This window comes from Ruditapes philippinarum, unplaced genomic scaffold (genome assembly GCF_026571515.1).
Source record: "Ruditapes philippinarum isolate M1 unplaced genomic scaffold, ASM2657151v2 ctg10725_1_1_1_1, whole genome shotgun sequence".
Taxonomy (NCBI): Eukaryota; Metazoa; Mollusca; class Bivalvia; order Venerida; family Veneridae; genus Ruditapes; species Ruditapes philippinarum.
Window position 1 is genome coordinate 1 of NW_026855837.1, and position 27,114 is coordinate 27,114.

At 32.9% G+C, this 27,114-nt stretch overlaps 2 protein-coding genes across 2 annotated transcripts; both read left to right on the forward strand.

The window, feature by feature from the left end:
* Positions 1-167: 167 nt before the first annotated feature.
* LOC132744549 (uncharacterized) lies at positions 168-9,085 on the forward strand (the record flags this gene model as incomplete). The annotated part of the gene is made up of 4 exons (XM_060733296.1): positions 168-340; positions 4,033-4,147; positions 4,671-4,846; positions 8,386-9,085. Coding segments are annotated over 4 exons (588 nt in total), but the record flags the coding sequence as incomplete, so codon positions are not given.
* Positions 9,086-14,438: 5,353 nt separating this feature from the next.
* LOC132744550 (uncharacterized) lies at positions 14,439-26,259 on the forward strand (the record flags this gene model as incomplete). Its single annotated transcript, XM_060733298.1, has 7 exons — positions 14,439-14,466; positions 16,253-16,456; positions 20,251-20,381; positions 21,121-21,274; positions 23,077-23,124; positions 24,211-24,357; positions 26,146-26,259. Coding segments are annotated over exons 2-7 (787 nt in total), but the record flags the coding sequence as incomplete, so codon positions are not given.
* Positions 26,260-27,114: the final 855 nt, after the last annotated feature.

Consider the following 27,114-nt stretch of genomic DNA (forward strand, 5'->3'; position numbering starts at 1 on the left):
TATGAAAATTATTATGTTTATCATGAGTCTTTTTAGTTTTCTTAAAATCACTATAATACTTGTTCTTGAAATATTTTGGCTTATCTGGAAGCATGCAGCTTTAAGACTCCCAAAGGTCATCTTTTCTTTGTATTACATACATTTTTTAATTCTTTTTTTTTAATACCCAACTTCATGCATGGAATTTGTGTACTTTAATTCTCTCTTTGTTTTCAAGGTCAGATGAAGATTTTCAAGGAAATGTTTTGTCAAACTGCACATTTTCCAAAATTCTTGCCCCAGGATTGCGGTTGGGTTGGATAGAGGCACCACCTAGAATCATGAAATATATAGAAACAAGGTAGTATAATTGTACACTATTGTCATTTTATTCTCGTAAAAATTGCTGATCAGTATTAAACATATTTTATGGCAATTTTGTTGCTGAGTGGTTAAGATGGCTATCCTAATGTCTTGCATATCATAATGTTATACTTGGGATATCCCCTCAGCCGGGGGATACAATTTCTCCTATGTGATCTGAAATCCCACCAGAGAAACAAGAAAATATTGTCGTAAACAAAAAGATGAAACTAGTCTAGCTGCTGCCAAAAGAAAAATGTGGTTCTACTCATTTTGCCCACTTACTTACATTTATACATAAAGGAAAATAATGTAATCTTACTATTCTGTTAATTTGCAATATAAACTCAGTTATATTGCTGTGACTTAAAACTTAGCCTATACATGCCATAATGTTCTGACAGTCAAGATTGTCCCAGAAATGAGTTGACTGTCATGGAGGCATCCAGGATTGACCCAGAAATGAGTTGACTGTCATGGAGGCATCCAGGATTGTCCCAGAAATGAGTTGACTGTCATGGAGGCATCCAGGATTGTCCCTGAAATATGTTGATTGTCATGGAGGCATCCAGGATTGTCCCAGAAATATGTTGATTGTCAAGGTGGTTTCCAGGAGATGATTTATTGCCCATTCAAATAGAAATCTAAAATAACATCCTTGGCATTGAATATACAAAATTGTATATTCTATAATGTTGATATCTTCACATACACCAAGTCAAGTCAAGTCAAATAGTTTATTGGCATAAACATTTTACACGTTCATCGCCAAGTTATATGAATGGCGGTTTATAATTTAACATAAAACATTGCATATACAAATACAATTTTTGTAATAAATACAGTCATGTACAAACATACATAATATTTAAGTACAGAAAAGTATGGTGATGGATATAATTACAGGCAAATAACAGTGAAACACAAAATACAACATTGATTTTCAGATTAATATTGTTTGTAAATAAAGAAAAAAAAAATTAACAGAAAACTAGACAGTATTTCTTTTTTCAAATGATAAGTGAATATATTTAGCTAATTTTATCATAACGTTTTAAGAAGAAGCAGTCATTATACTTTTAAATTTGTTTATATTTGGCCAAGTATAATAGTATCTTGGTAAATAAAGTGCTCTTAAATCAGAATAATATGGACATATCAATAACAGATGATACTCATTTTCAACCACTTTCATATTACATTTCACACATAATCTATTGTTTCTATCTTTATTTCTGAAGCGACCTTCCTCTATAGCTAATCTATGAGCCGAACATCTAAATCTTGAAAGGGATTTTCTATGTTTATCATTTGTTATAATACTAAGATATTTTTCATAACCAAAATCAGTTTTAATTTCTTTATAAACTTCTAATTTTCTAGATACACGCAGTTCAGCATACCAATTTTGCATATTTTGATCTTTAATACGTTGTATAATACTATTTAATTGAGAATTATTTAATACTAAGTTTGGATCCCACAAATATTATAATGTAAACCAAGCGAATTTAACAAACGTTTTACATTTAATGTCCAGGCATTGACTAAATTATCATTCTGGTCTTTTAAATACATAATTTTATACATAAGTGTACCTGGGGTTTTCCTAATTCTAGACCAAAATTTTATTATTCTGATATTACGAATGACTGATAATGGAAATTTACCCAATTCTCCATAAACGGCAATATTTGTTGTTTGTTGACGAACTCCTAAAATCTGTTTTAGGAACTTAAGATAAACGCGCACTATGTCTGGGCTATTATGAAAACCCCAGATTTTACATCCATATGTCAATATTGGTAAAACCATTGATTCAAAAAGTTTAATTTTTTCAGTAACATCAAGATTAACTACATCAAAAAGAGAATTCAGTGAATACAATGCCTTTGTCGCTTGATGGGACAATACCTTTTGAGTTTGATAGTAGCTTCCATTTGCTGATAATGTGACACCTAAATAAGTAATTTTTTGTACAACCTTAATCTATTCATTATTTTAAAAGAACTCAACATTATCATTCCTGTTGCCGGTTTTAAAAACCATTGTGACAGTCTCATCAACATTAACAGTTAGTCCCCATTCAGTACAGTATTGGTTTAATTTGTTAAGAAGTAATTGTAAACCTTCCTGTGTATAAGAAAATAAAACAGTATCATCGGCAAATAATAACAAAAATATCTGCAATTCATCTAGAGTAAAAACATCAATTGCTTCATTCTCCATAAAATCATTCATATCATTGACGAAAAATATAAATAGAAGAGGAGAAAGGGGTTCTCCCTGTTTAACGCCCATATAGCTATCAAAATAATCAGTTAGTGACCCAGAAGCTCGAACACATAATTTAACACTATTATACATACTTTGTAATATTTTGATAATCTTACAAGAAATTCCATAAGTTATCATTTTATACCAAATACCATTTCATGTAGACAAGGTCAAATGCTTTTTGAAAATCAACAAATGCTGAATAAACCTTAATTTCTTTTTTCATGTTTAATTATTTTATTTATGATGGATGTCAATACAAAGACACAATCTACATTTGATTTACCAAAAGTATATGTATATGTATGTGTTCTTAAAAACAAATTGAACATACAAAAAAAAAATGTTGCATTTATTTCACAGTTTGGTTTTTATTTAATTGCTAGTTAGTTTCCTTTAAGAACAAAATTAAACATACTTTATTTTATTGACCTCCCTTTATTTGCAGAAATTGATAAATACAACCATATCTGTGTAATGCTTTCTTTAACTTCTGATATTGGTAATTCTTCATTTGGATAAATGGGCTATCATAAAAAAAGCATAAAATTTAAGGATACATTTACAGGGACTTTAAGTAAGCTCCAATAATGTTGTCCTTAGGTTAGTCTGGTCCGACTGAAAGAGCTCATTACTTTCACATCGATTTATTTAATAAGTCTCTTGTCACCAAGATTTCGCATCTAACATTGTTAATTACTTTTTTAACCAAGGTTAAGAAATCGAACTTCCTAGACTTTTCCATGTCGTCTGCAAATATATTGTGCAAAACTATTGATTTATATTGAATGGGGTTTCAGTTATTGCACATGGGCATCCAACTAGAATTCCCTAGGTGTTTCTTATTGTTAAATGTCACAAGTTCTTCAAGACAACTTTAAACAACAGGAAAAACTTCAAAAAAAATATAAATCAATGTACTATTTTAACTGCTGTGTTGCATAGAAAACAAATGTCTCTGTGATTTGATGATTTTACTAGTAAAAGAGGACTATTCTGGACGAAAATGATAAAAGGTCGGAAAACTGCTATAGGCCGGAAACTGCTAGGAAACCAGTAAATACCTTATGTTTGTATCATGTATGATGCACTGAGAGAAATAAAAAATTTGAATTTGAATTTGGTTAAAGTTATTCCCCATAGGTAAAGATTTGCTCTGCTCTAAACATAAACCAGAAATATACATACACTGTAATGTAGGTCCATGCATAAACTTACTGTCTTGAGACTAAATTATACATATAACCAAAAAACATGCCTTGAAAATTAATGACTTTGAAAATAAGCTGTCCTAGAAAATACACTAATAGCAAAACAAAAATTGAAATAAAGATTTAAGGGAATAACTATTGAAATGTTTTTATTTTTATCATATTTTAATACTGGTAGATCTACTATTTTATTTGTTTTCAGTAAAGTGGCATGGAGTGGGGGCTCGTTTAATCATTACACATCAAAGGTTGTGGCAACAGCTTTGAAGAAGGGTTTCTTAACATCACATGTGCAACTACTGAGAAAAGACTACACAGTAATGATATGATTTCTGTACCCCATCCCCTTTTAAGATCAATGATATAATTTTTTTCTACACAACCCCTTTTAAGCTCAATGACAGTAATTTAAAATTTTGATTGCACCAATACAAACTTATTGTTTGGATATTCTTACAAGATAACATTTTAACAAACAAAAATGTTGATATGTTTGAGTTCTAAGTGATTTAGAATGAGCATTTATATGATTAATAATGATATTTTGTTTTAGAACAATTTATTATCTGCTTTACATGAGTATGTGATACTGGATCATGTATGTATGTATGTATGTATCTCACACAACAACATCTATATATAATTATTTGGTGGTTTGTTGTCACACAAAACACTAAATACTATCAACATAATTATCATAAGTATTAAACTTTTGTCTTGCACTTACATAATTATTAATGGTATAACATTATTTCCATTATGGAGCAAAATCACTTTAATAAGATGTGTTGAGATAAATTGATATATGTGCTAGCTATAATACATTATTTTGTTTTCCAGGAGAGAATGCAGGTTGCTTGTGAAGTACTGTCTCAAAAACTTCCAGAATCAGTGAAGTATATAAAACCAGAGGGAGGTTTCTTTATATGGCTGGAGTTACCTGCCCATGTTGATGCCATGGAACTTTTGCAGCTTGCTGTTGACAAATATAAAATTAACTTTATATTTGGTGCAAGGTGAAAAAAAATACGAATTGTCTTTTACTTTCTAAAAATAGTTAAAATAAAATAAACATAAAAAAAACCCAAATATTTTGTAAAAATATTTAATCATTGAAATATTTGACAAAAAGAAATAGAAATATGAAATAATTGATAGGAAAAAAGAAAAATAAATAATTTGGAGGGATCATTTTATTTGCAAGTTTCATAACTATGGCATCCATTTTTAACTTTTCATTAGTGTTCACTTAGTAACGCCCAGTAATTTAGGGTCTCTATTGCCAAGTGGTTGAGGTCTTCCAGACTTAGGACGACTTGCCCCTCACCGCTGTGGTTTCTTATCCAGTCAGCTTTTTGGCTTCTTTCATGTGAGGAAACTATCCAGCTAACTTACGGAAGGTTGATGATCATACTAAGGTTCTTACTCGTGCCTGAAATAATGTCTGAAGGGGCCCCAGAGTCAAGTGGTTACTGCAGTCAGACTCTCCACCAGTAAAGCACTATATGACCTGTACAGTGTATGTGTGACTTAAATCAAACAAAACAAACAAATTTACTTAAAAATGTCTTATATTATCACCGTAGGGAACGTGTTACAGTATCGCGTTTTTCGGTTACAGTATAGAATTTTCAAGATGGAGGATTATTTATGGGAAGAGAGGTAGGTGATTTTTATTCAGGTCCATACTATACTAGTAGTTTAGTTTCTAAAATATGTTTTTGTGCTTTGCTTGTAAGGAACAGAATCCGGTATCTAGTCATATATTTCTTCAGACCCTGCACCGCAGATTTATCTCTAGATTGTCTCATAAATGTGCAGATTTGACGGTTTAAAAATTTGAATCGAGAGACCAACGCATTTTTCTCCCATTCCGACATTATTTAAGCATGACTAGATAAAGTAAATCTACAAAACGTTTGTCCTTTATGTTTAGAAACGTTTATAAAAGTAAATGACCAGTTGAACCTATTTTCCTGTTGGTAAAATGCGTTTGAAAAAATAAACAATGTTACAGTATAGAGCGAGGTTAATTTTGAAGGGTTACAGCATAGACCTAGGGACTTTCATCCAATTTTGTTACAGTTTATACCCAGATTTCTGTTACAGTTTAGATACTTGCCAAATTTCAAACAAAGTTCGTGTATCCATTATTTTTATGAAATAACTCATACCTTTCTATTTAATACAGTGAGTTGGCCAATAACGGATCACTAGTGAAACTTTTAGTGTTTATGAACGAATGATTTTTAAATTCTTAAATAAATGTATGTAGATTTGAAGTATTTTTATTCCTCTTTTACTGTATACTTCTTGTGAATTTGTATTTTGAATGCATCATGGTGCATTTACCTTTTTAATATTCTTGAAAGGCTGTATTACTTTTTTTCTTCAGCAGAAAAGTTATAGTTTGCTATTTTTCTTACTTTAAGTTTCAGATTGACTTCACGACAACAACAGTAACTTTTATTGAATTGTAGTGAGAGAAGAAAGATTATTGCTTGATATCATTACACATTACACATTATAATAATGCCTATTAGTAATAAAATAGAGAAAAAATAATCCTTAACAGAAGTCCAACACGGAAAACATGAAAATGTTGCAGGCTCCATTTGATTAAACCTGTTCATGGACGGTAGTGGTAACTGCAAGCTACCGTCCACGCCCCTAGCACCGGCTTCAGCAGAATTCACATTAAACATGAACTGGTACACTTCAGATTTTTTAACATCTGTGGATGTGTTCATATGGCGGTTATCATGGTACCTTCAATGTGTCACGTTATTGCCATTCTGTGGAAAGCGGCATATTACCCCAGGTTAAAAAGTGTGTGTGCCCTAAACGAGAATACAATGAGTGAAACTAAACAAAATGAAATTTGAGAGGGGATCGGAGGTCATGAAGCTTGCATACCATAGATAAGCTGTCAAAAGACACAATTAATAGGCAGGCAATACCCTAAGAATGATTAAACAGTATTTAAGTGAGCAATACTACAACCTTTAATTTTATTTTAAGTTGGAATTTCCATCTACCATAATGTATTTTGTAGGTATTTAAAAGGGTTTTGAATATTTTCAATTTTGTTGTGTTAGAATTTCTTTAGGGATTCTGTTTAACTCTATTTTGTTACGTTTGGCTTTCTTGGATTTTAAGTTTCAACGACACTGAAGTCATATGAAAACATTTCTGCTTAAGTGTAAAGAAACACCCAAGATACCCTTTGTTAAACATTAAAGACACGAGCGGGCACCTGACTAGAACCACCGACCTTCCGTAAATTAGCTTGATAAATTCCTCACATACAAAGAATCCAAAGTCATGATTGGATTTCAACTACAGCAGTAAATGAAAGATGATTTGAAGTCGACGGCCTTATCCCGACTCTGTCACTATTATGTACCTCCATCCGGCTCACTAGAGAAAATATTGTAATTGTCTGACCTTAATTTATACTCTTTAACGTTCAATATTATTTTCTTTTTCAGAAAATTGAAAACTGCTATACACCGGTACAGGATGTCTGAAATAAAGAAAAACGACTTTTAATTTAATAATGACAAAATAATCGTAACTTCAACAAAGAAGCATTCGAAATGACGCAATGATCATGATTTGATTTGAATGCTTTTGGTTCGAGATGAGAAGGGTTTTTAAACATTGCCTCTTTTCAAAATCTATGTTTTGGGTTTTCGTATCCCCGATTGCAACCGAAACCATTTGAACAACTTAATTGGTAGAAAGTCATGTAAATTTCATCACATTTAGTCAAGTAGTTACTGAGCGGATGAGATTGCACACACATATGTACGACAGACGGACGAATAGCCATCGGGCCAATAAGCTCACAGAGATTTAAAAGTCTATGTAACATTCATACATTTTACCAAGTATATATAGAAAATATCGAAGTCTAAACTGTAACCGAAATCTGGGTATAAACTGTAACAAAATCGGATACAAATCGCTAGGTCTATGCTGTAACCCTGCACAAATTACCTCGCTCTATACTGTAACATTGTTTATTTTTTCAAACGCATTTAACGAACAGGAAAATAGGTTCAACTGGTCATTTACTTTTATAAACGTTTCCTAACATAAAGGACTAACGTTTTGCAGATTTACTTTTTCTAGGCATGCATAAATAATGTCGAAATTGCAGAAAAATGTGTTGGTCTCTCGATTCAAATTTTCAAACTGTCAAATCTGCATATTTATGAGACAATATAACGATAAATCTGCGGTGCAGGGTCTAAAGAAATATATGACTAGATACCGGATTCTTTTTCTTACAAGCAAAGCACAAAAACATCTTTTAGAAACTAAACTACTTCCAGTATGGACCGGAATAAGAATCACCTACCTGTCCTCCCAACAAATAATCCTCCATCTTGAAAATTCTATACTGTAACCGAAAAACGCGATACTGTAACACGTTCCCTACGGTGATTATGTATACTTTTCAATTAATATCTTATTCACCAAAACACATATATTTTCTACATTTTCAATTGTAAAATCAATTATTATTTTTTTGTTTCCATATTTACAGCACATCACCAACAGGAAGTTGTAAGAACTGTGCCAGGTTGTCTATAAGTTTCTGTAACAAGTCACAGATACAAGATGGTGTCACAAAGTTCTGTGATGCACTCAAAGAAATGATGAACACATAAATTGAGACCATTGAAATACAATATTTTAATGTGAATCAATCAGCTATATACTCAAGTGCAATAGTAACATGTTTTAAAAATGTTGTGATAATTTGTTTTTACCTAAATAGTTAGGGATTTTATATTGATTAGATTTTATAACTGTTGTAGGTTCAAATCTTGCTGCAGCTTTAGATTCATTCTTATAAGGAAGCTATGTAGCTTGCTGAAATAAGGTTGATGGTTTTACTTGAGTGTCTGCTTATGCCTAAAATAATGATGAGGTTTTCCTACATCGGTATAGCTGCAAAGACATCCTATAATCTTTACAGTATCGGTATGACTTTAATCAAATCAAAATTTATTTATTGTCGGTATATATATATAACATTTTACAAAATTTAAGCTATTAAACTTTCCCTTCCCATTTAATATATCAATTATGTTGTATTATTTTCTCAAGAGTTCGAATTGATATTGGTTATAGACTTTTTCTGTTTTCTGATTTATTACAGAGCTGGAAAATAAAGATGGAAGAAAACCATTTGAGTCGCGTCACGACAAAACCAACATAATGTGTTTGCGACCAGCATGGATCCAGACCAGCCTGCGCATCCGCGCAGTCTGATCAGGATCCATGCTGTTCGCTATCAGTTTGTCTACCTGTTATAGGGTTTGTGAACGAACAGCATGGATCCTGATCAGACTGTGTGGATGCTAAGGCTGGTCTAGATCCATGCTGGTCGCAAAACCATTATATTGGTTTTATCATAACACAGATTTTTATGATTTATTGCCAATAGATGTTATCTGGAACTAGGCAAATGTGGATTTTCCCCAGTCTAATCTCGAGGTACAAAAATAAACTTGCTGTTTTAGCTTCATAATGCACTACCTTCACAAACTTTTAAAGAGAGATGAATGTACACGTGTTAGGCTGATAGGCTTTATTATTAGATTGTATATCAAGTAAGTTAAAATGTAGTTTGAACCTTGGAATTAGATGTGGTAAAAAACCCACATATGCTGAAATTCTGAGTATCTTCATGTTACATTATTCCAGGCGCATTTTACTATGTATCTTGGTAGAACAAAAATCTTCAATTATCACTATATTTTTTTAGCTCACCTGAGCACAAAGTGCTTATAAGTCAGCTTTTTCAATGGCTATGTGTCCAATTTCCATCATTATCCACAGTTTCTTCAAACTACATCCCCCCTAAACTACCTGATGGAGTGGGACCAAATTTCACAGGAATGATCTTTAGGTGGTCCTCTACAAAAGTTAAATACATCATTTTTGTGTGATGCATAAGTAGGTCACAGAAACTAAAAAAACTGATATCTTTAAAGATCTTCTCAGAAATTCCAGAGCTAAGTCAGCTTACATATATGGCATGTAGCATCACCTGGTGGTCCTCTGCAAACGTTTTATAAAGCATGCCCCTGGAGTCAAAATGACCCGCCCCAAGGGTCACTTTGTTGGTATGTTAGCATCACCTTTACTTATGGACCTCTACAAAAGTTATATAAATCATTGCCCTGGGATCATAATTAGTCCTGCCTCGGAGGTTCACTTAAATCATAGAACAAAAATTATACACAGTCAAATTTATAGACAAATTTATCAGATGTAGAAACAAAAATAATATAGTATGAATATTTCTACTGATAATCTTGCCTTAGTTTTCTACCTTTCAATATAACTATATCATTTACTTGTAAAAGATAAAACTTTGTAAATTTATAGCCTTAACTTTTGACACTTTCACCACATTTATTTCTTTGTTGCTACACACTAACACATTGGTGCAATCGTCACTTTTTTCAATAGTTTCAGTTCAGAGTATAGATTGACTAGATTGTTAATATGAAAAATATCATAATTCGTCAACATATATGTTAGCAGTTTTTAATTTTTTTTTTCCTTTTTCAAATTGGATTTCATAATTAGTAAAATGAACTGAGTTTTTCAGGTGGGACATATACTATACAATACAAAGTATTAACATTGAAATGTATTTATTTTGTTTACATACAGTGTACACAAATTTTCTTTATTTTTGTAAGAGTAACTGTTAATTTCATACTTGTTGTAATTATTTACTAGCCTAGTTCCTCTATGAAAATGTATTTATCTTTTCATCCAGTTATTTTATGTAATTCTTTTCGAAAATTATTATATATGCTATTTAAAATAATAACGTTTATACATACACATGTTTTATTGTATAAACAGTTATAGATGTTTTATCTTACTATAATATTATAACTTTCTTTTACGCGCCAAATGTGGCGTCTATTAATTAACGTAGACGTCTGTTTTGTACGTTTACGTCATTTCCTTTATATATCAACTGACAAAGCTAATAAAGCGAAGCATGTATTGAAATTTACACTTGCGTTGGTTTTAATATACAATGTATTTGTCCTTTCTTTATTTTTGTAGTAATTTTCACATAATATCATTGAGACTAAATAATGTTTTTATTTGCTTTTAAAGGTTCTTAGATAATGTCTTTAGAAATAAGTCTGTCAATTACAGTACATGATGTATGTCCCAGCACACTTTTTTTTTTTTTTTAGAAAATATACCTTTTTCTAAGACTTCTTTAAAACTTGAAACAGCTGTAACCTATCCAATATGAAGTGAAGATAAAATTATAATTGGAAGGCCTATTCTATGAATATTCTTATTCATATAAAAGGTAGCTGAAAGAGTTTCTTCATTTTTATCTGAATTTATAAATTTTCTATCAAAGCCATTTATCAATATTTATATATTATTATATTAATAATGAATAAGAAATTAATATGTATAAAAAACATATATCATTAGGAAACATATTTTATAGTGCAGAACTAAGTTACTAACACCTTAGTACATATATAATATTTGGCACCAAGCAGTAGATTAAACACACTAGATGTCATCCATAGGACAGATTGCCTTTGAGTCATAAGACAGACATTGGACAGATTACCGTTTGGATCATCTGACAGACATATGAGAGATTGCCGTTTGAGTCATAAGACAGACACAGGACAGATTACTGTTTGAGTCATTAGACAGACATAGGACAGATTGCCATTTGAGTCATAAGACAGACACAGGACAGATTACTGTTTGAGTCATTAGACAGACATAGGACAGATTGCCGTTTGAGTCATAAGGCAGATAAAGGACATATTGCCGTTTGCGTCATTAGGCAGATAAAGAACAGATTGCCGTTTGAGTCATAAGGCAAACACAGGGCAGATTACTATTTGAGTCATAAGACATACACAGGGCAAATTACTATTTGAGTCATAAGGCAGACACAGGGCAGATTACTATTTGAGTCATAAGACAGACAAAGGACAGATTACCGTTTAGGTCATAAGGCAGACATAGGACAAATTGCCGTTTGAGTCATAAGACAGACACAGGACAGATTACTATTTGAGTCATAAGACAGACACAGGGCAGATTACTATTTGAGTCATAAGACAGACATTGGACAGATTACCGTTTGGACCATATGACAGACATATGACAGATTGCCGTTTGAGTCATAAGACAGACACAGGACAGATTGTCGTTTGAGTCATAAGACAGACATTGGACAGATTACCGTTTGGATCATATGACAGACATAGGACAGATTACCGTTTGAGTCATAAAACAGACATAAGACAGATTACCGTTTGAGTCATAAGACAGACATAGGACAGATTGTCGTTTGAGTCATAAGGCAGATAAAGAACAGATTGCCGTTTGCGTCATAAGACAGACATAGGACAGATTGCTGTTCGAGTCATAAGACAGACATAGGACAGATTACCGTTTGAGTCATAAAACAGACATAAGACAGATTGCCGTTTGCGTCATTAGACAGACATAGGACAGATTGCCGTTTAAGTCATAAGGCAGATAAAGGACAGGTTGCCGTTTGCTTCATTATAGACAGACATAGGACAGATTGCCGTTTGCGTCATTAGACAGACATAAGACAGATTGCCGTTCGAGTCGTAGAACATATTATCGTATTCATACCTCTCATACTTGCACGACTACGTACTATTCCATGAAGTAATGTTATATGTATAAATGCCGACTTATTTCTTATCATTTTACTAACACCTGGTGTAAAATATAATGTTGTTTTACGTCGCAGGTAACACTCGTAAAGCCTTTTCCCTACATTTCGCTACTTCATTTTGTTGTTACATCGAGTCTATTTAAAAGGATGTATACACAGAATCGGCAAGGTATTGATTCAAAAGCGATATTTAAAGTAGGTCTTGCTTAGAAATACATATGCTGGATTTTAAAATGTTTGGTATAATAGATTTATAAATCATTTGAGTGATAGAGAAGGCATCGAAACACGAGGCTATCTATTATCTACGAAGGGTATCAATCAGATTGTGGAGTGTATTGGTGTTCTTTATCTTCTGTAAGATAGGCAAAAATAGATGCACATTCCCTGTTGTCACAATATGAAACCCTGTACGAGCATCTGAATATGACTTTTATATCATTATAAGTAACCCTCAGGAGAAAAAAACGAGCCAATCGACGACCATGCTTTATTTTTTATCCCTGACAGACGTTAACTTGAGTGCATGTTCATAATACTCATACCAGTTAACGCACTGTGCATTTATAGGTTTGTAAAGGATTTAACTCTAGAAAGGTCTCCTAAGCACAATTAATTAAACAATTAAAATTGTGTTCAAGGACTACATGAATCTACAGCAAAATGACCCGGGATATTCATCGTTTTCGGAGTTTAAATGATTCAGGCGTTCAAATATGTACAATGTAATAGATTAATATCGGCGAATTACAGATTGATTTTATATCCATTATATGAGCCGCGTCATGACAAAACCAGCATATTGCGTTTGCGACCAGCATGGATCCGATGCGCAGGCTGGTCAGGATCCATGCTGGTCGCAAACGCACTATGTTGGTTTTGTCGTGACACGGCTCATATAACACTCCGCGTTTGAATAAGGTGTCGCGCACCTGCATAACACGATACAATTATATTAAAGACACAGTATGCCCAAGAATTTCTTATACATGTATATATTTTTCAAAATATTTTTTTATTATTTTTGGCGCACCTTTATCGTTTCTAATTTGTTACTGATTGGCGACTTACCTGAACCATCTTTTTCTTTTGTTGCTTTTTGGCCAATAGTATAGTTCTAGTAATTTAGTATTTTGTATGAAAGTCAAAGTACTACTTTGTTTACAGTTTGCATCGTCGGATACCCACTGTTGATTAATATGTAACATAACATGTCATGTTAATGGTTCGGCCGTGGGTATCAGACGATGGCATTATATGCTACCTATATAATTATATTTAGCGCTAGGTAACAAGCATTTAACATGCTCCAAAGTTATAAAATTCATGTTTGGTCTTTATAATACGAAATAAAAAATGTTTTAGAAGCATTATGTGCCTGTAAGGCAGTTATCAATTTTTTAAAAAAAATTTATTTCATTTTATTTTATTTCATTAGGGTTTATGTCTCACCGACATATGGCGACTTTCCAGTTTTACTGGTGGAATATGCATAACAAACACTAAGTAAACTATCGGCACTGGAAAGCTTCATCACATGAAAGAATCCAAAGTCGACGGGTGAGGGGCAAGTGGTTTGAAGCCACTCGGCCATGGACGCCCAATATTTGGAAAATAAGGAAAAATATACTCAAATACGATCAGTAACATAACAATGATGATTGATAAGATAAATGAGTCGAATTGATATTTTAATAAATGCCAGTGATAAAGAGTCGCTAATGAAAAGCATTTTACAAAATAAAATTCTTTCTTGCGTAGTTAAATTTGCCTATTTAAACTATTAATAACTCCCACGAAATCACGAGCATCTACACACGTGGATTCCTGCAATTAAAGCGTAACTTCCTGTTGCTAAATCTATTTTTAGCCAAGCACTGAAACAGAAATTGCACGGTAAGCGTTATTTTTTTTTATTCTTTTGCCTTAAATTGTTCTTTCTTTCGTGTATTCGAAGTAAAATTTAGTACAATAATTTGATTTGTGTTGGTAAGTATATCGTGATATAAACTAATTGAAGCCTGTAATAATGCACATCACTTGTAGGTCATTCGATACAGGTGCTGTGACCTAAAATTGCTAGTCTATTTTGAGACTTCGGTATATTTTTTATGCTTTCTAGAGAATGAGTAGGAATGTATTGTACAAAGTCGGGTCTACTATAATTGATTGATTGATACTATATAACAGTGGTGTTAAAATATAACGTAATACTACATGTAACTAATGGATTAAGGATTCCATATTTCTGCCTCTGCTGTTTTTTTTTCTCCCGCCAGGTCAGACTGGCGCGTACATGTAGCTAAGAACAGCTTATAAACACTAACATTACATTTAGCCTGCACAGAAAGACAGGTCCAAACATAGGGATACGGACTCGATACAGTATTGGGATAGGGTAAAAAATCATCCTACATAAAATATATACTGTTCATGTATATATAATATATAGCCTATATATTATATATACAGTAGAATCTATATATTTTTTCAAGAATTACTTTTTACACTATCCTAACACGGTCTAGACCCTGTAGGTCCAAAAGATTCGGAGTTATTACTTAGATTACATTCGGCATTTAATTAGAACAGAAAGGTATGCAAAAGATGATGAAAGCTGCATGTGAGCAGGTACGTATATTAACCTTAAAATATTTCAAGAACATCAATCTTGAGCAATAGTGAAGGGAGGCAACTCCCAAGTCCATACTGCTAGGATTTCCGATATGTATTGATAACCTTTCTTTCCATTCCATATTTATTTAGATGTCCTGAAGGAACTTCGGGTAATATTGTTTTATTTTAAACAATTATCGTGAATTTTTTTTTGAACTTATATTAAGCAATATATATATTTAGTTGACTTTCGGAAGTAGATATATAGTTATCTGGTCCCAATCAGTGAAGAAGACAATAAAAATGCCATCGTTGATTTGTGAGACATGATAGCAGAGAACTAACTCTATATATGCGAATGTTGAGCCTGTTTCAATGTGTAGTGCAGTTTATGACTGTATATAAAGCTGTTCTGAAACCATCATTTTTGTGATGGTGGATGAGCAGCGGCTATGCTTTCATGACTGTTCTGCTAGGCGCTGTGCCGTAATTGGACTGGCATATCGATGTGATGGTATGTGTGTATATATTCTCTCATTTTTCTCTCTCTATATATATATATATTATAGTCGGATTTGTTTAAAACTTTACATCAGTTGGCATATTTAAAATGATAATGATTGTCAGACATATTTTCAATCATAATTGTTCCGAAACAGACTTTATTTTCCTTTGGATTTAAAATATATATATTCGTTTTACATTGGTCTCTGTTTCTAACCACGGGGTAGAGTTACTTTCAATCCGTATTAACTCCGAGGTTATTATAGATAATAGCCGAGGATGTTCCGATTGGAAACATCGCAATATTGTGTACCTTATAGCGATTGCAGTAATTGAAAATTCGACACATTCATTAGAAATACAAAGTCAAAACATTCTAATACTTCAAGGTTTACTTATTTTTCACTCGACATACCACTTATGTCCCTTATTGTTTTCAGCAGAGAATGACCAGTGCATGGGCAAAAAGGGTATCGTTTAAGAAGATTTCGCAAAGAGGTTACCGATATGTATATGCAACGTTTACAAGTAATGATTTGTAATTATCGCTGTACTATTTCAGTAAATGTAAAGATGGGGGTTGATATTGGCACCTACAGAGGCCGCATTGGTTCCTTCAACCATCGCCTTAAACTTGTCGTCAATGACAGAGACAAGTCTAGTGTCAACTTCGATTGTGCTTTGAAGTGTATCGGTTCGGTTGTATTTGTAGGCCTACTGTTGGTACTTGCCGGCGTAGAACAAAATCCTGGTCCTTTCGGAAAAGGTGATTTATTTTATGCATTTATTTAATGCATGTGTTGCAAAAAAGTAATACGTGAATTTGAGTTCTTTTTCAGATCTTTTGCATTGCACATTTATAAAGAAAAGGTCTATGCATATTGATAATATCTGTCATATGTTGCGGTAAGCCTCGTTACCGTGCAATGGGCGGGTCTATTCCGATCCTAAGCGTGCCATTGTAAAGCACGCGACTCATCTGACACCCCCATGTAATTCCGGCATGGGTAAAACTAACGGAAACGTCAGTCTGATATGCAAGAAAGTATTATTTGTTTTGTGGCCACAAGGTGATGCTTCATACTAAATATCTAACCTATTGGCATCGTAGGTTCTTAGAAGAGTACTTATTTCAAAAATTTAAATTCAAAGTCCAATTTAGCTATTGTGGGTTGTTTTTGCATCAGACTGAAATTATTTATGTTACAGTTGTAAAGGACCACCATAAGATTATTCCTGTGAAGTTTTGTCAAAATCAAGTGTTTAGCAGGAGCTTTTATTTAAACAAATTGGCGACATCGACTGAGGACACAGCCGCCACAAAAACTCACCTCAGGGGAGCTAAACACAGTCGCCCGGTTTAATAGACAAATAATAATGTAGAGTTATGGTTATTTTACACTGCACTTCCTCTCACTAGTCTCATTACCTATATGAAGTTTCAGTGAGGTATTATTGATAATTTGATAAAAGTACTCAGGGCAAGCATTTTTTACACTTTTAAGTATCACGATCATGATTGGAAACATATTAATTATTATCCTATGACATTGCCATTCCTTCCTCTAATATCTAACACTGTGTGAATTTTTTTATCAAATTCCTTCAATATTTTTCAAGTAATTCTCAGAACAATCATTTCAAGTATTGTAAAGGTGAATATTTCAAATAGTTATCAATGTAGAGTTATTGTTCTTTGACACTGCCCTTCCTGTCTCTTGTTTCTACAACTTTGTAAAATATCAATGAGGAAGTGCAGTGTCAAATAATTATCTACATTAATGATACATAATAATGTTTGTTCAGGGAACTATTTGAAATGTGGATGAAGTTTGGTAGTACTGGGGTCCCGGTATATGGTGCAAAATTATATTTTTACACTTTTGTTCTTACAGCCTTTATTGTCATATGTGCATTGAATATATTGACAAATGGGAAGGCTCAGGTGGCAAATATGTTTGTACTTGTTAGCTCACCTGTGCTGAAGGTGAGTTTTTGTGATCACAGTTTGTTCGGCGTCCATCGTTCATCATTGCCTCTATGCGTCAGTGCGTAATTCGTAACGACTTTCCAGAAACCACATGGTCAAAGTTCATCAAAGTCTTGTGGGATGCTCCTAGCATGAAGCTCTATTAAAATTTGTTCAATTGGTTTTGCTCAATTGAACATCTTGGTCAGAAGGGCTAAAATAGATTTTTTATATGAAAATTTTAAAATCTTCTTTTCTGAAAGTCCAAGGCCTAGAGCTTAGACATTTTGTGTGTTGCATCAACTCATGAAACACTTCAAAATTGTTGTTCAACTTATAGCCCTAGGGTCACCAGTAGTCTTGCCTAAGGGGGTCATTGATTTTCCTTACATGTATAAACTAAAAACTTAAAAAATATTCTCCATTGAAAGTGCAAGGCCCAGAGCTTACATATTGTGTGTGTGACATCATCAAATAAGATGTTTAAATTAAAGACCTGGTGTCAAAATTAGCTTCGCCCGAGGGGTCATTGATTTTCCTTATATGTATATAGTATTAACGTTTTAATACACAATCATCTTCTCTGAATTGACAAAAGCTAGAGGTTCGTTATTTGTCATGAAAGATAGTGTGTAGATTTCTACCAACACTGTTCAAATTATAGCTCTGGGGTAAATATTGGCCTCGCCCCAGGGGGTCAATGATTTGCCTTATATGTATATAGTAAAAAACTTCAAATCAGCTTCTTTGAAGTCACAAAAGCTAGGTGTTAGATTTTTGGCATAAAACATTGTGTAGTAGACCTCTTTAAAGATGGTTCAAATTATAGCCATTGGGTCAAAATCGGCCCGCCCCGGGGGTCAATGATTTTCATATGGTAAAAACTTTAAAAAAAATCTTCTTTTCTGAAGAAAAAAAGCTTAGAGCTTTGATATTTGTAAATGATATCACCTTTATGTCCTCATACAAAGTTGTTCAAATCTATTCTCTAGTATCAAAATTGGCCCCACCCCGGGGTCATAGGTTTCCAAATGTAGAAATACACTCTAGGGACTATTGTTTTAGTCCAAATATCCTGAAATTGGTGAGAAATGTTGTTTTGATGATTTTAGATAAGTTTTTATATGGGTCACCTGGGTCGAAAACTAGGTCACACAGCCCAACTATGAAAACAAGAACCGGTTGAACCGGGTGATGCTCCCCGAGAAGGTTCTGGACACAGGAAAGTATAAAAAAATGAACAAAGGGCAAAATCTCCAAAATTAGGCAAGGCGGAGTTATGTTTTTTTGCACTGCACTTCTATTCAATGAGATCTATCTATCTATAAAGTTTCCCGATGATATCACTTATAGTTTCAGAGTTATGTCCCGAGTAAAATTCAAAGTGTTAAAATGAACAAAGGGCAATAACTCCAAAATTTGACCAGGCTTTGTTTAGGTTCTTTAAGCATTGCAGTTCGATCCACTGATATCTAGCTATCTACAAAGTGTCATGTTGATATCTCTAATAGTTTTAAAGTTATGTCCCGGACAAAAGTCAAAAAGTAAAAATAAACAAAGGGCAGTAACTTCAAAATAAGGCAAGGAAAAGTAATGATTCTTAAGCACTGCACTTCTACCCAATGAGACCTATCTATCTACAAAGTTTCATGTTGATATCTCTTATAATTTTAAAGTAATGTGCCGGACAAAGTTCAAAGTGCAAAATGAACAATGGGCAATAACACTTAAAGTAAGCAAGACATTGTTACAGTTCTTGTGCACTGCAAACCTACTTAATGAGATCTATCTACCTACAAAGTTTCATGTTGATACCCCTTATAGTTTTAGAGTTATGTCCTGGACAAAGTTCAAAGTGTGAAAATAAACAAAGGGGAATTATTAAAAAATTAGGCTAGGCAGAGTTACGGTTCTTGTACACTGCATATCTACTCAATGAGATCTATCTTCCTACAAAGATTCCTGTTGATACCTTTGATAGTTTTAGAGTTATGTCCTGGACAAAGCTCAAAGTGTAAAAATAAACAAAGGGGAATAATTCAAAAATTAGGCAAGGCAGAGTTACGGTTCTTGTGCACTACCCTCTTACTCAATGAGATCTATCTACCTACAAAGATTCATGTTGATACCTCTTATAGTTTTAGAGTGATGTCCCGGAAAAAGTTCAAAGTATAAAATAAACAAAGGGGATAAATAAAAAAAATAGGCAAGGCAACGTTACGGTACTTGTGCACTGCACACCTACTCAATGAGATCTATCTACCTACCATTTTCAATGTACGAACTCAGTACCAGTCTTTTGTCTCTTGCTAAAGCTCGCCAAGATACACTTTCATCGCCTTCTCCATCCCGACATCAACCATGTATTCTCTATATTCGCCAGTAAAAAACTACTTTTCATTTATTGATGGCGCTTAAGGATTTTGTTCACCTGTAAAAGTATTCTCATTCCCATTCAATAATGCTAACGTAATTAACTTCTATCTACAGCTCATATTTATATTATTCGATGGCATTATTTTTAAGGAATACGCCATTTTAACAGTCTCAGTGTGAAAATAATTTTAAAGGAATCATTTGTGTTTTACTAGATAAACCTTTGTACGAGAGGGTGCTGAATAGGTCATTACCAAACTTAGTTGAAAAGCTAAACCCGCATCCGTTGTTGGACTATTTAGAAGCAGAAGAGGTATTACCACAGCACATTGCCAGGGATATCAAAGTAAGAAAGTGAATTCAGCATATTTAATATACTTTCAATTTGTCATGTTTAATACAGAAAACTGATTGAATAAAGTTTCCGTACAAATCACATGTGAATGTGTAACAAATTGAAGGAATAACTTAACAAGGGTGTCATGACATTTTTCTTTAGCAGCACTTTAAAACAATTTGCAATTACACATATTATAGATAAATGTCACATCACTTTGTAACGTTGGTCTTATTATCGTGTGACACCAAATAGGTTCAATGTATGGTTGGCAAACATCTTTTGTCAGTCAACATTCTTTCCATTTAATGGATCTACAAGTTATTGCTGAAGCAAGACATTATACTCGCAACTTTTGATTTCACAGCAAGTGTAGACCATTTGAATATAGTATTTCAGATATTGAAATAACGTGTATGATATTAACACAACTGAAAGCGTTATAGATTGCCCCATACTTATGTTATGACACCAACATTACTCTTGTTATTCCGAAAACCAAAATAAAACTTCAATTGGAACTTTGCTTTAGTGGAGCTTAAGGGTGTAATGGGTATTGCACATTTCTAGTATCCCTCATTGTGTAATATTGTTGTTTTTAATTCTTCTGTGGGATCAACCCTTTTCCAGACTCGTTCTTAGTATCTAGATATATTTTTAAAAGGACAGTGTACATGTACTTTACTAATCAACAATCGTACCCGAAGTAACAAATTATAGTTTGTAATTGGAATTATTTTTGTTTTAGGAAGAAAAAACAACGTCTAATGTTATAAGGGAACTCATAAAGTATATCAGAACAAGAGGTGAATCCTTATTTCTCACATTAAAGAAAGGCTTGAAGTCAACAGGACAGGACGAGCTTGTGAAGAATCTTGACGATATAGAGAATGAGCTTCAAGGTAAATTGCAATCTAAAATATTTGAATATTTAGTTAAGGGTTTTACTAAGTACATAAATTTATTTTATCAAAGTACACACAGGTTTTGCCTACATTTACAGTTAATTGAACAGCTTCATATGGAAGTGTTTTGAACCTTATGGATAAATTGTTAACATTATCATATTTGAAATAAAATGAATTTAAATGAATTTAATGCCCTAATTACCTAGATTGCGATTTTGAATGTCTTATATTTTTCAACAATACAACCATAAGCAATCAGATATTCATTTTAAAATGAAACCGATTCGAAAGCTAACATATATAACACATTTTTATAAGCTCAACTTTTCGAAAGAAAATTGAAATAATTGCAATGAAATACGCTGCGGCGGCGAAGATGTCGCTGATCAATATCTAAGGTTAAAGTTTTCAAAGATGTTTACTTTCAACTAGGAATAATTGTGAACATTCGACAACGAATTGCATTTATTTCTTAAGGGCGTGTTACCCTTAAGGTCGTTTGTATGTTCAATCATGCACACTTTGTAGCTAAAGCTTAACAATTAATTATGAAACATTTACTAGTGGACTTCTATCAAGATGCTTAAATAATAGCTTTTGTGTCAAACTTTACCCTGCCCCAGGTAGACAAAACAACTATATGGAATCCGATCAGCCCTTTATTTGGAAGTAAACCGACCAAGGGGTCAACAGTTTAATATGGGAAAGGTTTAAAAGCATTCTAGCTTTTCTTGCTGGCTCACTATCGATACAGGAACAGTAAACAGTTTTTGTGAATTATATTCACAGGAGTGTAGGTCCTTCAAACTTTGAAGTACTAGTATACATGATTTTTTTTAAAGTTAGTATTACATTATTTATTACCAAGTTGAACACTTTTTTGTCCTCAGGTGAGCGCCTGGAAGCTTTTGACCCTCTTGAGTATTTCATATTTTCCAAGTTATCTACATAGAAAATGAATTATTTCCGTTTACTGTTTTGAATCATATCATTCGGTACTGTCAAAAGTAGAGCTCGCTGCTCATCGGACACTGCCTTATAACATTCTCCATGCTCCATATGCATTGTATGTAACGATTAGTATACTGTGCTCCTCTTAGTTCACGGTCCTTAACGCTTTAAAGTAAGAGAGAAAACAACAAATGAAACTTATGGTACAAAAAATGTCATAGGCTGTAACATATAGGTATTTTCTGCTGTATGACACAAGGAAACAACAATATATTTAGTCAAAATAAGTTTAAATGAGCCAGACTTAGACCATATGTCGGCCATTTTGAAAATAGAATGTCATCATTAAAATCGCGGCAATGGTGTTTCATGTTTCATTCAAAATTTCTACATGCTATTTTGCATAATTTTAAATATTATAAGTATCTTTACATTGCAACTCAAAATTTATTTTTCAAGAAACAGGAACATTTAGTAAATGATGATTGTTTCAGACGTATGCACAAATTTAACGGACTATTGTTGCTTTTTGCAGAAGTTTGTAAATATGTTGTTCTGTTTCACGTTAAAATCTATACATTTAAAATATTTTGCACAAAAACTTTATTGTTAAGGTGTTTGAATAAAGTACGTGTTAAGGTGTTTGAATTAAGTACGTCAATTCTGACCATTTTTATGCCGGTCACATGAAAATATGCCATTACCGTGAATTAAGTGATGACGCAGAATTAGTGAGTATATTGAGTATATATCTAATATATCAAAATGTTATAAACACATGTTTATATCAGATAATCTTTAGAACGAAGAGTTTAAATTCATATTTACTGAATGTTATATTTTAGCGGTCCAGCCATCTGATGACTCTGATTCAGAATATTCTGATGCACCAGGTAAGCAATGCTCCTTTGACCGTTGTCTGAAAATAATCACTTCCAAAATAAGATATTTACATCAGAATGTGAAATTACCCGTTAAATAAAATGAATAACATTACAATATGACAATTTACTCTTTAATTTTAAGACAAAACAAAATAAATGAAAGGTATAACTTTACAATATGTTAATTTGGTTTTAATTTAAAGAAGAAATGAAATAATTGAAGCTTATGAACTAATGCCGAAATATATGTTTGAATGTTGTAAGGCCCGTTTAAGTTAAGTATTAACGGATGAATCAGATTGTCTGGCCTACTAAGGAAAAGAAGTAATTGAAATCACAAAAGTATGCATTGACTTATTTTCATACTTGTGCAGAGCTTCGTACTTTATGATATAATGATGTATCATCAATTGAAATAGCCAGTATTTAATCATCAATATGCTAATAATTAATAGAGGATATTGAATGAGTGTAGTTTAATGTTTAACTTATTGAACGAGTTTAATAAAATCATATGCGACCCTCTGGCGAGCATAATATTATTTTATTCAACGAGTTCAATAAATTTTTTATTGATTCTACACGAATATAATATTCTATTTATCACATCACATCGGTATATGGCCCGCAGCGCAGTTAACTTGCATTTTGCCCGAAAGGCCATGTATTATTTGTTATATTATACCGAATCTAAATCTTTCCACCTCTTGTTTTTTGCTGTCATTTAAACTATTATTTGCTTTCAAATAGTAATTTTACTTGTTCAGTGTGTGAGATATCTCAAACCCTAGTCGAATTTTGTTTTATTATTTTCAAGCGATGAAGCAAACAATCATGCTCTTCTTTTAATCGCCCAGCCAATTTGACGAATTAGCGTCTGTTTGTGTCGTCGTGAAATTCGCACGTCGTGAAAGTTACGTTTAAACGGTCTTCATAAGAATTATGGACCACCCCTGGTTTGTATGCGGTTTATGGACCTGATGACGTCATATAAAATTTAGAAGGGCGTATGCAAGTGATGTATAATATATGGCTTTATTACACTCCTGCGCCGCAGGTAATGTGATAATATGTAAATCATCATTATCATTTCAGACTATGTAGAGCAAATAGAGACTCGAAGAGATCCTGATGTTGACAGAATTATTCAAAGATTTGGCTTAGTGAATAAAATGGACCAGAAAATACAAGTTACAGACGTTGTTCAAATAGACGTTTTTGGCAACTTAGACAAAAGATATTGTATTTTACCTTTTAAATTTTTTTTTTAACAGCAAAATTTGTTTTTTAACAGTGTTTGCATTTAACAAACAATTTTCCTATCTCCCGGGAAAAATGTAATACAAAAAGGATCCGTAACTTTTTTTTTCCCCCAAGAAAAAAACAAAATGGGTTATTCCAAAATTTTTTTAAGGTATCAATTTTGTACCCTTTATTTAAAAAAATTTTTTTGGGGAAACTTTACCCCCAAAAAAGGGGCATTTTCCTTTTTTTTTGGTACAGAAAAAATATCCATTTGGGGGAAAAATTTTGTAAATTTGGGCCTTTACTTTTTTTCTTTTTCCCTGAAAAAAGGGTGTAGAATGAAATCCAAAACCCAACAAAGGGGAAAAGTTAAAGGGGTTTTCTCGGTTTTGCCCTTTAAATAACGTTATTTTTTAAAAACTTTTTTGGGGGGGGCCTTTATTTTTTCCCAAAAATCAAATCTTATTAATAACCTTCTTTTGTGATAATGGGAAAAAAATTTTTTCAAAAAAAAACTGCCCTTTAAAGGGTAGGGAATTTCCTAGATATGCATCAAAATTGGAATTTTTAAATTTTTTTTTTGGCCCCCAATGTAGAGGGGGGAAGTTATTTAAATTTTAAAGTCAATTTTTTTTTTAAAATTGCAAGGGGGATTTTGGTTTCCAAAAAATAATTTTCCATTTCTAAACAAATCGTAAACCCTTTATCTTTATTTATTTGAAAGGGTTTTACCCTTTGATTTGGGGGTTTTTTGTCACAATTTTCATCATTAGAAAGAAAGATAGTTGTTTCCTTTCCCGTTTTATTACCCCTTTTTTAAATTTAAAAATAATTTTAAATGATGACCCCCAAAAACAAAATTTAAAAAAGGCCCTTGAAACGCATGTAAATAAACATTACAAATTGGGGGAATTTTACCATCTTTTTGCAACTCACTCGGTACAAAAGGGAGGGGAAAGAAAAACAGATATAATTGCAGTTCCCAAAGGTCTCCCCATACAAAACTTTACAGGGTAAAAAATTTGGGGGAAAATTTGGTTCAAAAATTGGGCGAAGTTTTAATATAAAAACTGGGGGGAAAGGGTCTTGTGCAAGGAACCCTTTTAAAATTTTCGGGCCTGTTTCCCGGTAAATTTGCAAAAATGGGGAAAACACGCCAGAAAAAAAAATAAAATTTGAACCCGGGGTAACAGGGGGGTACAAATAAAAACCCCAAATTGCTAGGGTCCCCCAAATTAAAGAAAGTTACAAAAATTTAGTTTCGCTGGTGTTTTGATTTTCAAACAAAAAAAAACCAAAAAAGCAAGGAAAATTAAAAAAGGAAAAGAAAAAATAACATCAGTAAATTAAACTATTCGGGCCAATGTCTTGGCAAAGAATGGGGAAGAGAACGCCATACTTTTTTCTTAAGCTGTATTTGGTCTTGGGTTTAAAGCTATTGCTTGAAAGGGACGAAAAACGCTTGGCAATTCAAAATTTTCCTTGATACGTCAAAAACATTCGATAACAGACGAAAATGCATTTTTAGAGATTGAACACTTGTTCGTGAAATTGCTCATATATGGTGACTCAATCAAAATGTTCTGACACAAGCAGTGAAAGCATTGACTTTCCATCACGTGAACGCGAATTAGTCGATGTTGTCTCTTAGTTCTATATGGTACAGGGATATATTTTTGAACTACTTGATGGAGAACATTTTTTTATTTCCAACAGAAGGATAAAAACTTATCTTAGGTGAAGTCAATAGAAAAATCAATGAGAAACAATTGATTGTTCTATCAGTTTTGGTATACCAAAGCTCAGGGAAATCCCCCGCTGCTCAACAAAATGTTTGGATGCAAATTCCCACCCAGCCCCCGGTGGCCGAGTCCCCCAAGGGGAAATCCCCATATAAAGGTTTGGTTCCCCTTGTAAGGAGGAAAAATACTTTCTTCTCTTACCATATGTTTTATATTTTAGTAATTTGAAAACCGAAGGTAAAAAGGCCCAAAGAATGCCAAAAAACCGAAAAATTTCGTTTTATAAAAGGGAAATAAAATTATCAACAATAAAAAGCGGGGCTTAGGAGATGAAACTATTTTAAATTTTAATGGGGTGAAAGTTTTTCAAAAATGAAATGATTTTTGGGAAAATTCTTGCACACCCCATTTCTTACTTTTAAAAATTTAGGGGGAACAACAGCCCTTGGGGATTTTCGAAAAAACCCTGTTTTTTTAATCCCAATAAAAAATTTTTCCTGAGATCAAGCCCCACTAAAAGTTAAAGGGGTTTTTAAAAAAATGTTTTTCCCAAATTTTAGACAAAGTTACTAAAGAGGCTGCAGAATTCGAAGGCATATCCGACATTAACCCAAACGTTTTCTGATGTTATAAAATTCGAAAGAGGTCAAACGTTTTTTTATTTCCGAACCCTCTGGCAGGGAAAATTTTCCCCCAATGGAAAATTTATCAACCGGAATGTTTTCCCCAACCGAGTTGGGACGTTATGACAACGAGCTATTTAAAAAATTTCTCTTTTTTTAAAAATCGAGAAAATCTTTTAAAACTTTAAAAGATTTTTTGCTACACATCATATTGGGAAAAGGGGGGTTTTGGGCCAGAGGTTTTTTAATTTTTCCTTTCCCGGGGGTTTTAACCCCCCGAAAAAAGAAAGGGAAAATTTATTGGGAAACATTGGCCCCTTGAAAACTTTTTTGATGGAACACTAAAAATGGCTCAAAAAAGGGTTTTTTGAAATGTGACGTTTTACGAG